At 41.8% G+C, this 14200-nt stretch overlaps 1 protein-coding gene across 12 annotated transcripts in view; it reads right to left on the bottom strand.

Annotated features, from left to right (window-relative positions):
* Nucleotides 1-14200, bottom strand: part of LOC6504766 (amyloid-beta-like protein) — a 53402-nt gene that overhangs the window by 37968 nt on the left and 1234 nt on the right. For 11 of the 12 annotated variants that reach the window (XM_032453135.2, XM_014904325.3, XM_032453136.2 and 8 more), the window contains exon 2: nucleotides 13723-14073. In XM_032453135.2, coding sequence (XP_032309026.1) covers nucleotides 13723-13800 — 78 coding nt within the window. In that variant the 5' untranslated portion in view covers nucleotides 13801-14073. The remainder of the gene's footprint in view (nucleotides 1-13722; nucleotides 14074-14200) is intronic. The other variant, XM_032453134.2, reaches the window with a different exon arrangement.

Below are 14200 nucleotides of genomic sequence, written 5' to 3'. Positions count from 1 at the left end.
TTTGACCAAAATATCTTATGTACAAAATTTCATAAGGATCGGCCGACTATATCCTATAGCTGTCATAGAACGATCGAAATTGGCATAACTTTGGTGTTTTTTAAGTTAGAAAGATGGGATTTGGTACAGATTCTATTTTGGGGAAAACAATCTGATCTGCCAATTTTCATAAGGATCGGCCGACTATAAACGATCCGCCATATATCTAATAAAATAAGATGGGTGGCGCCACCTAGCGGACTGCGACTGAACTGCAAGGGTATATCAACTTCGGCTCCGCCCGAAGTTAGCTTTCCTTTCTTGTTTTTGCTTGAAAAAGGGGTGGCTGCTGTCGTCACTATGCAAAAAAGAAGAGCCTGGAGGGCAACCCACACACACACACACACACACTAACACACACATAGACTGACACCAACACAGATATAGATAGAAACACCCTTTTGCCATCTCTCTCGCTCAGTTGCGTCTTGAATGAATGCTTGAAATTGGTTTCTGCTGCTTCTCTTCAGGCTTCTGGCGCATAAAAGTATACTACGAAATAAAATACACATACTAACACACATATAGGTAGGTAGAGAAGAAAGGTGTTTAGTCCTGGGGCGTGTGTAAGGTAAACCGAAATAAATTCAAAATAATTTGTGTAAAATAGACGAGAGAGCCCACCCACCCGTTGGAAGACAAAGCCCGTGGTGAAATGTGCCCCCGGCTTCTAGAACCTACCACAAAAAAAAAAAAATAGAAAATGGCGGAGGAGGATGGGCATCCCTTAGAGGCAGCTCCTCCTTCCTCCTACGATTCTTGCCAAAAAAAAATTGTATTTTTCCCACCAAACAAGGCCAAAAGTTTAACAAACATTGCAGAAGGCGCGGCAAGGACAGTGGCTCCCCTTCTCCAGGAAATCAGGAGCAAATGAGCAGGAAAGAGATAGATAGAAAGAGAGAGAAAGAGATAGAGATAGGTAGACCCTAGAGGCCCATAGAGGGGAGGCGCAGATAAAGCTCTCAAGCATTAGCAACTCTTGAGAAAGTTGCGCTGCGCCCGAGGCCCACACAGACAATAGTTTTCGTTGCACAATGAATGCCGAAGAACAAAAAGCAACCCACAAACCCCCACCACCCACTCTTACCACCCACTCTTACCACCCACTCATACCACCCACTTACACCCACCCTACTGACACCACCCACAGTTCAGCACAAGGTCGAGCCTTCATTTGCATTCGCATTCAAAATCAGTTTCAGATTCAGTTTCAGTTTCTGTTTCATTTTCATTTTGGGGGCTTCTCGGATTTCCAGACCATTGGATTTTGGATTTCTGGACATGGGACTAACCCCTAACTCTGTAACTGTAGAATAAAGTCCCCAAATCCCCCAACGAACAAAACATTTAACTCAAAACCCGATTGACTTTGAGCCTAGTTGGAGTGAGAAACTCATTTCAATTATGAATACAAAGACGCATTTTTTTTCACTTTCCACGTTGATTTTTTTAGCCAAAAAGGGGATAGGGTTTTAGGGTTCTAGGGTGGCCTACTAGGGTGGCTTCTGGGCTGGTGGCTAAAATGCAAATAGGCGAAATAACTAAACAGCAAAAGTGGCAAAAAACGGCAACAACAAAATGCCGATTCGTGCAAAATGAGTCAGAGGGTTAGAGGGCCAGAGGTTAGAGGTTAGAAGGCACAAAAATTTAAATTAAAAACACGTCGACATCAACATTTTGCCAACAAAACACCACAAAAGCCAACACACACTCAACACTTTTATAGAATATGTGTTAGTTGGATTTGGTAGAAGGGTTTTAGGTTTCGGGTTTTTGGGTTTTAGTTGGGAATTTGGATTTGGATTTGGATTTAAGCTTGGGTCAGGGTCTCTCCCTCCGGCTATTGGCTATAATACCAATAGGATATACACTTTCTAATCTAAAAAGTCATGAAAATCATTATAAAGGACTCTCTCTCATCAAGTACAGTTGACCACAAAATGTCTAGAGATTTAAAAATAAAATCAAAAGAAAGGAGTGAAGGGATAACCCCATCACATATGGGTTATAAACACAGTTAACCACTTAATTTTCCGTATCATTGAGAAGGGATATTAAAAAGCAATTCAAGCTAGAGAGAGAGAGAGATATAGGCCAAGAAAGAGAGAGGTATAAATGTGATAAGGGGCAAGCAAATTAACTTGACTGTCAACCGCAAAATCACAACAGATGCAGTCGCCACTCAATCACAGTATTTGTGCTCGAGGTTCGAGGGTCCTTTTTCATTTTCATCTTCCTGTTTGGTTGGTCCTTCGATGTGCCAGGCACCAGGACACTAGGATACCAGTGAGAACTAAACACACACACCCACACACTCGATACATATACATATGCATGAGTGAAGAAGGGTTCGAATATTTTTTTATTCGCCCCATAATGTGACACCAGCAGGGGGGATGGCAGGACTAGCAGGACATTCAGGACGGGAAAAAAGGGAAGCAGGCTCAATATCAATACACTGTTATTTACGTTAGTACCCCCCCTCTATTCACACACACACACACACACATGGAGAGTGAAGCTTAAACAATTTTTGTAGCATACTTTTGTGCGCAGTTTGAGCTGCCTTCGCTGCTCGTCCTGGCATTCATGCCATTCTTTGTCCGATTTATTTACGACACAAACATTTTTTCCCCCTACCATTGGCTCCCCCCCTTAAGCGAGCCATGGGCGTGGCCCAGGAGGGGTATTTGGTGTATTTGATTTGTTCGACTTTCGAGTGGCTTAAAAACAAAATCGAAATTGAATGGAAGCTCCGGTATAACAACCGCAGGGTATTTTTTATATTTTTTTTATAAATTTATAATTCTCAGTCCAGTCCAGCAATCCACCAACCACCCACTCTCCTTTCTGGCATGTTAGTTGTGTCTTTTCCACTCAGTTTACTCGTTTGCTGCTTGGCTGCCCACACACACACACATACACGGGGAGAGAGGTCCTGTTCCCAGGACTTCCAACAAAAGTGTAATAATAATAGTAAGCCGGGCCCCAGTCCCCACATTTGTGGGTCAAATGTTGTACAACATCACATTTTGCCGCTCGAACAGTTCATAAAGTGCGCTCGGGCATCGATGAAGACATTTCGATTATATTGCCAATACAACACGACTATCGATAAAAACGATATCATTCGATAACACTTTAGAAGTGTGCTCTAGAGTACAGTCAACCATAAAGTACAAGTCCACAGGCCACATTAATCAATAAAGCGCACAAATCAGCGCTTAAAAGGCAATTTATTTTTATGGCCATACCTTACAGTACAGTGAGTACCAGTACAGTGAAGCCTCTACCCACTATGGCAGACATGTGTGCTGGTATGCCGGAGGGTGCCATGAAAAAATAGACGGAAATCGCGCATGCGAGACGTTAAAAAGTCATTACTTTGACTGCAGCACTAAAAAAATTTTTCTTGTCAGTGGCGTGGGGATAGTAGGGGTGGTAGCTATCCCCCAGGAAGGGGGGGTCTACTATCTGGTGGCTATTGTCGGGTTCAAGTGACCCAGACTTCCCCCATCCCCCTCAACCTTGTTTTCTCGCCATGCCACTCGAAATATTTAAACGATAAAGTACAGAAACTCATTCTCCACACATACGTCCTTAAACTTGTGTTTGTGTCTGTGTTTCTGGTTGTATTTGAGTGTGTGGGTGTGTGTGGGTGTGTGTGTGTACTTGTTCGTAATAGAACCCTAGTGACAAAGCCCACCCACCCAGACTCCAGGCTGGCCATTAACTTGCCGCTGCGATGGCAATTTGGTGGCACAGATGAATTTAATAGAGACGCCATTGCATCTGTATGTGTATGAGTGTTAGTATTAGTATGTATGTGTGTGTGTGTGTGTGTGTGTGGCAGCCATTATGCGCCGCAACGCATACAACATTATTTTATTAAGTGAGACGAGGGCCGGGCCCTCCCCCCTCCCTCCAAAAAACAATATGCGACGCCTCGTTGCCAACAACACACATTCCAGTGCCACTTCTCCGCCTCCTTTTCCGTCTTCTTTGTCTCCTTCTCCTTTTCCGGATACGTGTCCGTTGGAGTTTGGAGCCAGAACCAGAACCGGAGACGAAACCGGACCCCGGACCCGACCCGAGATCACATTCTGCGGTTGCATTCCAGGCACGCTGCCAAAGGCATGTGCATTCTCCTCCTGCCAGGATGCCATCGGATGACTCATGGCTTCATGTCTATCTATAATCCTTTGAAAACTTCACCCGCCGGGCGTGAAAAATAATAAGGAACTATGTGGCCAGCTGGGATTGTAGTGGTTCGAGGGAGGAGGTTTATTGTTTGGTTGAAAAATAAGTGTGAGTATCTCTAGTCTCTAACTGTCCGTTTGTCCGTCTGTCCGCTTGTCCGTTAGTTTGGATCTAAAACGCTATCCTACAGAGGCTTCAGATTATAGGAAGTATATATATTTCTGACTTTCTATAGTTAATAGACCTAGGTAAACCCCTTTCTTTAGCTCCTCTTATCCCTAACTACACCTCTGTCCGTGTGTCCGCTTGTACTTTGATTTAGATCTAAAAATCTAACCTATATAGGCCTCAGAATATATAGTCTATATATATTCCCGACTTATCCTACTTTCAGAGCTAGTAAACCCCTTTCTTTAGCTCCTCCTATACTATACTATACTATATCCCCAACTCTAGCCCTGTTCCTGCCAAACCCTCAGTTTTGAAGCCATAACTCATTGATTCGTGAACTCTGAATATAAACCATTTGTCTGCGGTTCTGAGCTCATTCGAATGCAGGGCCGATATAAGACCCCATATTTCTGCTCACTGCCCCAGGAACAATTTGTTTGGTTTAATCATTTCACAAACGTTTACTTCGAGGTCTTCGACTTCAACTTCCACATGAAGCTTTAGGTTTAGCTGTCTGCACGTACCATTGACTGAGTGAATGAGTGAGTGAGTGAGTGAATGATTGACTGAGCGATTGACTAACTGTCTATTCATTTGTCTAGTCCTTCGCTGCCATTTTCCGGCAAAAGAATACGGATGCGGATGCTGTGCCAGCTGTGGACTGTCGGCGCGGATAAATTTCATTATCTGCAAACGCGCTCATAAAATCTAACATCGAATCAATTTCTGCAACAGAGGGCAATATTTTGAATGAATGTGCAAATAAAATTTAATTTAATAGCAAATTTTATGTCGCAAATATTGTCGGCGAGCCTATTTATTATTTTCCACTCTGGTTCCTGCAAACTCTGAATCTCCTGCCCACTTTTATGGCCCTCGAATGGTTCCAAGGACCTCACTTTGACAAACACACTCCCTCACTACCTCACTTACACCCTCAATGAAAGTACCGGCGTGCTGATAGCCAAATGGGATTTGGGGAATATGCCAGGACATGGACGAAAAAAAAAAAAAAACCCCTAGGTGGGAAGGCATGTCCTGGCATAAAGGGAGCCATACAGTGCGGATGCATTAAAGTGTCAAATGAAGTTGCCGGCGGGGGATTTTTGGCGTTTGGCGTTTGGCCTTTGATTTGCTCTCATTGTCCTTTCTCTTCCTCCTTTCTACACTACTTTCACCCGGAAATCGATTGCAAAATGGGAGGAATGGGAATGGGAATGGGAATTCTTTCGATGAGGAGGCCAATGATGAGCCCGAGGAGGTCAAGTCGGGGAGGCCTCTGGGGATATGATCTGCTATTTTGGCCACTCTGCTGATGAATCGCTTGAAAACTGGACGAATTGTTCAGCAAATAAAGTGACTAAGTAGGAGGAGACTAAAAACGCCATCGAAAAATTAGTTTTTTTGATAAAATTCTTAAGTGGTTCTAGCAGGGGCAGATGTTAGAGCAGAATCATGAGAAGCTTGTCAGTGTTTTAGCTATTTTATTCTTTTAATTGAGTAGTTTTGAGAGTCTATAGAAACTAAAACTTAAATATCTTTCAATATATTTGATTTTTAGCTATAATTCTCAACCGTTTCTAGCAGAAAATATGTAGAATTGGAGTTATTGGAAAATTGTGTTAAGTTTTAACTAAGAGAAGCAAGCTTAAGATCTTGAGATTTGAAAATCTTTTCAAAAAACCTTATTTTCTGCTATAATTCTCAACCGGTTCTGTCAGTAAAGGAGTTGAAGCAGAGTTATTGATGAATTGTTAAGTTTTGAGTAAAAAAAGCCAGCTTAAGCGCATAAGATTTGAAAATTTTTTCAAAAACACATAATTTTCTGCAATAATTCTCAACCGGTTCTGGCAAATCAATCTCTAAGACCATAGAACCACCTCGTGATTCAATTCCAAAGCCATTATCAGTTACCTTTCTCGAAAGCTAAATAGCAAATACTTCATCCTGATTTCTTAAGGCCACCTCCAGATAAATCCCCCCCTCTCTCCCCTCTTATCCTTCAGCTGTCCGTGTACCTTAATTCCCAGGCAATAAATTTTTGGTCCTGAATGAATGATTCAAGCTCCTCCAAGAGGAGGTGGAGGAGGAGAAGGAGCAGAAGCAGGAATCCAAGGAAGCGAAAACTCTGCTGCCAATTGAAAAATAATCCAATCGAGGAATCGGCCAGAAAAGTGGAAAATGGAAAGTGCAGGTACAGGAAGGACGAATTCCGGGATGGGGAAATGTGAGTGTGAGAGAAGGAGGAGGCACTAAAGGAGGAAAAGAGGAAGCAAAAAAAAGGAAACACAGCCCGAAAATGCAATATTGCGATTTTATAACACAAATTGCTTATAATCACCCAAAAACAACAACAACTAGTGGGTTAAGCGAAAGAGATGGCACTACTGGGCTAGAAAGAGAAGGGGCATGACCAGAGAGGAGGGAGACAGAGGAGAGGAGGAACGGGGGAGAAAAACTGAAAGCCGAAAAAACGGAAATGCAAGCTGTAATGGCCTGGAAGTGGGCGAAGACCCAGGCTCTTTTTGGGGCGTGGCAGCTACGCCCCAGCCAGAAAGAGACAGAGCTAGAGTGAGCAAGAGAGAGAGAGATGCAGAGCAGCTGCTATAGCTCCGGCCTGGGAATGGCATAAAAATCATATTTCCGTTTTATTATTTGCTGTTAATGAAAATGCAAATAAAATTGGATTTTCCGTGCCGCACAAAAAGGCAAGGCAAAATTAAATGTTGTTGCTGTCGGGCTACTGGTTTGTCTTTTTTCCATTTTCCAATTTTTTTTTTTTTGCACATTTCTGGACCGAGAAAGGACCAACTGGCAGAGCAAATGTATTTCCTGGCTCACAATTTCAAATAAACATTTCGGTTTTTCGCATTTCTGTATGATTTTTTTTCTACATTTTATTTTCCTCATTTTTCCTCTTTATTTTTCTTTTATTTTCCTGTATTTTCCAGTATTTTTAATGTTGACGACGTTGAGTTGGGTCCACAAAACTGAAAAGCAGCTAAAAATTTAAATACAAAAATGGAGAAAATCGAGAAAAAAGAACATCATTTGAAAAGCCAACAAAAATTAAGAGTGTGTTTTAAAAATTGGGTCACGTAATTAGCAGCTTCTGGTTCTGCTTCTGTTTTTCTCTCAAAAAACATCAAAAATGTCTAAAAAAAAAATAGTTCAGACTTGCCAATAAATCTAAATGATTTATGCAAAAGGATCTCCATGTTCGAAGGACTCTACTTGAGGGCCAATGACACCATCGATAATGATGCTCCAGAACCTAGCATCTGCTTGCCATTTGCTCACAGGACCCACAGGACCCTCTCACAGGACGACTCACAGGAGGCAGTCGAGCGGAAAAGTCAAGTCAACTCGAGTCCTTAGATATCCTGGCGTATGCAGCGAATCAGGACAATTTGGTTCAAACCGAAAAACTATAAGCCGATAGAGGAGGAAGGACCTCTTCTAGGGGTTAAGGAGGTGAAAAAAGGGGGGGTGCCAGTCGTGCTACTCAAATGAAATCAGCCACCAAGCTGTGACACCTTTTTCTCATGCCACCAAAAAAAAAGAAACCTCTCGAACAAATAATGCATGCGGCTGTGTGGCAGCAACAACAATCACGAGGGGAGGGGGGGCTCTAAGAGAAAGGAGAAAGAAGAAAGCCAGAAAGAAAGTAGTAAGAGAGAGAGTAAGAAAACGGGCCGCAGCTACAAGAAAAGTCGTTCAGGCTCAGTCAACAAAATGCCAAATTCAAGCACCTGCCACAATTTTAGCCCCGGCACGTTGTCGCTGCCACGCCCACTAGACATCACACCCTCCCCCTCCCCCCAAAAAAAAAAAAAGAAAGTAGGAGAAGTTCTTTTCCCTCGTAAATGTTTGCCATACAAATGTATAAAACATTACCGCACGGCTGTGCCAAAGACGTGCAACACAAATAGTGTGGCAGGGGCAAGTGTGGAGGGCTTCCCAAGAACAACTTTTTTGTATTCCAGCTTCAGCAGGGCTTTGCTTTTTCGTTTTCAAAAAAAAAAACAAAAAAAAAGACGGAAAAAAGGACATTTTTTTTCAGGTTTCTGTTTGGTTAAGTTTTCCTGATTCTCGGGGTTCACCTCCTTTTTTTTGGCAAGAAACTCATCAGCGATAGTTTACGATAGTTTTTTTTGGACATTATTGAGTAGAAATAAAACACAAAAGCTACTATAAATCTTTATTCCTCTTAAAAAGAGCAGAGATCGTACTATTAACCGAAAAAGCATGCTTTTCTTCAATAAAGTGTCTGTATTTTATCGATAAGAGTGACTATTTGTGGACAATCGATACTATCGATGGCTTGAATGAATTGCTAGTATTTCCAGAAGGATAACCTTACTTAGTTTTCTTTAGTTTTTGATTTTCAACATAACCTCTAACCTGAAAAGCATGCTTTTCTGTAAGAAAGTGTCTGTATTTTCTCGATAAAAGTGAGTATTCGCTGACATTCGATACTGTCGATAGCTTACTTGATTTTCTACTATTTCTCTAAGAAAAACTTGATGTTTTTTAAAACTTATCTCCTCCTCTTTAGTTTTTCATTTTCAACATAACCTCAAATGATCTCTTTTAGATAGTTTCTTTTGAAATTATTTAGTTTTTAGAGTTCTTAGAGGCAGTTATTGAAGCTTTATTTTCTTAAAAAGCAAAAAAACTAATCAGAAACATAAATTTTAACCTAAAAAGCATGCTTTTCTCCGAAAAAGTGCCTGTAATTTATCGATAACAGTGAATATTTGCTAATTATCGATACAATCGATAGTTTTATGGATTCTCCTGTATTTCTAGAAGCATTATGATAAGTTTCTCTGAGTTCCTCTCTCAAAAGAAACCCTAACCCTACTTTTTGTCCACTTTAAACCTAACCTCACATTCATTTATGGTTAACCCCCTTAGAGGCAGGTTAACCCCCCGACTTCTAGCCCCTTTTCACCCCCATCCCCTATTATTTTCCGCTATCTGCACCTTTGTGCCACGACTGCCTGTCTTCTACGACAATTTTATGCCTCTTTGCCGACGCTTTCCCCCCCTTTTTTCCCTTTTTTTTGTGTTTCTTTTCATTTGGTTTCATTTCATTTCATTTCATTTCGTTTCGTTTACGTTTGTCATTCATTCTGGTTCATTTGCTCGATTGTGAGTCATCGTCATTATCATTATCGGAGCAGGGCATCATTATCATTAAGGTGGATGGCCTGCCAGGTTGGATTTTGAGCTGAAGAGCCAGAAGAGCCAGATGGGCTGTCACCTTGCCAACCGACCGGATAAAAGTTGTTGACCCACGTTCTGGCCTTAGAATTGAAGAAGGCGAACCACCTGAACCACTCGATACTTGAGGGAGGAGGAGGATTGGAGGACATAGGCTGGTTGCAGAGATAGGGACAGAGCAGGAGCTGGCCAGGAGCACTTAACCTTAATTCCAGCAACTCTCTGACACATCAACTGAGCCACAGACAATGGCCACATTAGCCCCCAGACAGCCACACCACCAAGGAGCTAGCCAGCCAGGACCAAGGACCTAGCAGCCAGGACCCTTTTGTCAAACGTTGAAATGAGCAAAATGCATAATCGAAAAAAATCATTGAAGCGTAAATGCTTTGTAACAGGATATGATGTGAGAGGAGCTGGCAGGAGGTGGTGGCAGGACACAAAAACGACACAAAACCTAAGCCCCCAACAAGGACACAGAAACCGTAACAGAACCAGAAAACAGCAACAGAAAAACAGGAGCAAACAAAAGGATCAGGAGAGTTCGGTTGGGAAGTTGGGGTCACTGGACAGTCAGGACCCACCACCTTCACCTCCAAAAACCACCCACTATTTTTTCCCTCCTTGTACCTTCAGTATGTGTGTGACATCGACACCACCACTAATGAACGATAGACAGGACTCGCAGATGGACAGATGACAAAAGAAAAGGGCCATTCTAATTCTTTTTCTAATAAGAACCTGAAACCCTACTTCCCTATATTTTTTTTCCAGTGCATGCCAGTGCATTCCAGTGGCTATTACAAAAAAAAAAGGATAAAGGACATCAGACTGCAGCAATGCGCTGAATATTTTGCGATCGAATCGCGAAATTCCTGAAAAAGTTTACGGCACACTGGGAAATTCCATTACGGCGGCTGGGATGGCATTCCCGGATGATTCATTTCATGCCCAGCGGGTGACTCATAGCTACCTCCTCCTACTCCTCCTGCCTCCTATAGGGTCTCCTCCAATCCTCCTCTATTTTTTTTTTTCTATCAGCCAACAAGCAGCAGCGAAGCAACTAATTCAGTTGACTCCAATGCATGTGGCACTGTGGCAGGGGCAGTGGCAGTGGCAGTGGCAGTAGTTGAAAGGGTCGGTCTAAAGTTGGCCGACAGCAGTTCCCAGCAGTGCTCCCCCAGCTCCCGGACAATCAAATGGCCAACGACACCTACCTCCCCCTGTCTCACTACCCTCTCTCTCTCTCTGTGGGAAAAGGACCCCGCCCCTGTCAAGCGACTTTGTATGGGTTGTTTGGCAGCGACGATTGCGTGTTCCCTTTTGTCCTGAAGGATGGAGTGGGTTCTGGAAGGGATTGGGTGGTATGGTGTGGTATGTAGTGCTGTGGTGCATCGAGTGTTTGGGTAGATGCTCCGGCATATTGCACCACATTGTGAGCTCGCCAGCTTTTGCCTTGCGGATGAGTCAGACATGCGAACGTGAAGTCCTTCAAAAAAACAGAAAAAGCAGAAAAAAATGCAGCTAGCAGCTAAGGGAGAAAGGTTGGGGTTTCAGGGTTTTTTTTTTGTATATTTTTTTTTTTTTTTGTAAAGGAGAAACCCCAGAGAAACCCCAGAGAAGAACCGTGGTCTGAGGTAGAAAACAAACGACATAAGCAACCACCGACGACCACAAAAACATTGACGGGCGATGCGTGCCACTGATAACGCCCAGAAGGGTGGTTCAGTTCACTGGGTGGGTGTAAGTGGGTGGTGGAGTCCAGTTCCCTGGGTCCTAGTCCGCTCATAAATTGCACTAGCACTAGCCTGAATAGCGGCATTAAAGTATCAGGGCCAACAAAACCCAAAGACTACACAGGAAAGGAAAAAGCAAAACAAATTGCAGCCTGCATAGAAGGATACCATGGGCAGTAGAGGGTTAAAGCGGTATGAATAAAGCCGCTTAACAGGAGCTCCTTCGACAGGAGCTAGCCATCCTGCATCCTGCATCCTTCATCCTGCATCCTGGAGCTTCCTTTTCTGATTTCTTTCTATTACTTAAGCTCCCATGTATATGAATTTGATAAGGTTTTTATTTTTTGTTTTCACCACAAAAGAGAGGCTCCATCTCACTCGGGTTTTGTCCGCTGTCCGTTTGTCCGCATGTCCGCTTGTCCGTGTGTCCCTCTGTCCTTCTGTCCGTTGCCAAGGCAAATTGCTTTGAGTTATTTAACAGAAAATACGTTCGTTGGGGAAAATTGTTAAGGCCAGGCACGTCGTCGATTGTGGGTCGAGAGCCAGGAGGTCCTACAGTCGTAGAGTCCTGGAGGCCACCCTTCCTCCTTCTCTCCCTCCTCAGGGAGGAAAATGGAAAAAGCACGGTAACAGATTGCTGAAAACGCAAAGGAAAACCTGGTCGACCTGGCCAGAAATTGTTTTGAAATGATTTGAAAAAGCATTTCATTCTAAGCCAACAATAACCAAGGATATGTGAGGATGTATGTAAGGATGTCTTTGAATTGATGAATGTGATGGGGTATCCTGGTAGAGAAAGGCTAAAAAAGAAGAGAGTTTCTGGTGGGTTTCTGGTGAGTTTCTTTAATTATTGTTGGATTTAGAAGATCCTGTCTTGAAGCTCTCTCTCGTACCACCTAATTTTATATGCAAATTGGTTAGAGCTTCTTTTCTTTCTGCGGTTGTGTAAGCTCAAAAGCCAGGGAGGCCAAAAAAAACAAAAAAGCAAAAAAAAAAAACCCAAAGAAAACGGTTCAATTAAGCCAATATTTGCGCACACTCGCGCCTTGCCTCGCGCCGTGTTTTTGCTTCTTTTTGTTGCTTAGTTAGTTTTTGGCAAGGGCCACCCTAATGCACACCATCCCCCAACCACCCACACAAAAACACACACACACACACAATCATAGCACGCTGCTAAGCGATGGCACATTTTTCGTAGCATACTTTGCGGCTGCTTAGCCCACGGCCACAACACAAAACCCGCTCAAGTGTTTGTGTATCTGTCTCTCGTCCTGTGCGTGAGCTGTCTTTGTATTTGTCTTAGTGTGTGTGTGTGTGTGTGTGTGTGCGTAGACGGTGGCTTTGTGTCTGTGTTGGTGTGAGTGTCAGTGTGAGTGTAAGTGCGAGTGTCTGTGGTTGGGATTTTGTATTGCTTATGCACTTGGAAAAAATAATCTACTTTTTATTCCTTTTTTTTATATTTTTTTTTTGGAGAGAGAGAGTCGTTAGGACTTTAGTTATATAAGTAAGACAGCTTTTATCTAGTATTTTCTAAGAAATTTTCAAAATTTATTAAGGAGTTTCTTAGGTTTTAGAAACTTTTAAACCTTTTTTTCAGTATTTTTTTGTTTTAAAAGTAAAGATTTTCCTAAAAACTCTAAAAACTACCGACTTCTTAGTCAGAACTTCTACTATTTCCCACCTTAAGCCTCAAAAATAATTCAAAATACTATTTAAAACCAACTAGTTGAGAATTATAGTAGGAATTACAAGATTTAAAAGATATCTGAAGCTCTTAGTTTAGTAGTTTTAAGGAGTTCTGTAGTAGTTTTAAGGATTTAGAAACTTTTTAACCTTGATTATGAGTATTTTTTGGGGTCATTTTTTAGAATTTCTTCTATATTTTACCCAAAAACTCGAAAATTATTCAAAATATTCTTTAAAACGAACAAGTTGAAAATTATAACAGGAAATAAAAGCCTTAAAGGATTTAAAATCTCAAAAATTTCATTACAAACATAGTATTTTAAAACACGTTATGAAATTTTACAAAAAATACTCTTCCCAAACATAGAATATATTATTTTTTTTCAGTGTTTCTTTCGAATTTGTATTGGTGTTAGTAGTATTGGTGTTGCTGTTTCAGTCACTGTTTCTGTTTCTGTTTCTGTTTTTCGGTCTCGACATCGGTTTGGGTTTCTGTTTCGGGTCTTTCGGCGACCACCGCGACTCCTTCGTCCTTTCGACTCCTTCGAAGGGGGTTTATACATGGCACAGTAAGTATATATATATATATATGGACATAGTATAGTACATATCGTATATATGGGATGGCATGGCATTGTATTGTATGGATTTGGTGACTCACCTGAACCTGAGCGGTGCCAATGGCCAGGACGACCCAGAGGCTCCGCAGCAACAAATTACGACGCAAAGCGGCGCACATTGTTCGCACTCCTTTTTCGACCGTTTTTGGATCCTTGTCCGTGTGTCCTTTTCTGGATCTCAATCAGAATCCGATTACGATTCTCAATCTCCTTACTCCAAGGATTGTTTTTATTTGTTTTTTTTTTTAATGTTTCTTGTTGCTGTTTGGTTTGTTTTTCTTTTTTTTTTTTTGTTTATTTGGTTTTGTTTATGTTTGTTTTTTTTTAGTTGTTGTTGATTAATTTTTTAGTTGCTTTCGGTTGGCTTGTTCGTTTAAACACTTGGGCTGCAACTATAGCAGTTAATAATTAATAATTAATAAAAAAAAATAAAAAATATTATTAGTTTTTCTTTCAGTTTTTTTGTTTTAGTTTGTTTGATTTGCGGTGTTCAAGTTAGTTGGTTGGGAGGTGGAGAGG

The sequence above is a fragment of the Drosophila ananassae genome, chromosome XL (assembly GCF_017639315.1).
Source record: "Drosophila ananassae strain 14024-0371.13 chromosome XL, ASM1763931v2, whole genome shotgun sequence".
NCBI classification, from domain to species: Eukaryota; Metazoa; Arthropoda; class Insecta; order Diptera; family Drosophilidae; genus Drosophila; species Drosophila ananassae.
This window is presented reverse-complemented; position numbering and strand designations above follow the sequence as displayed.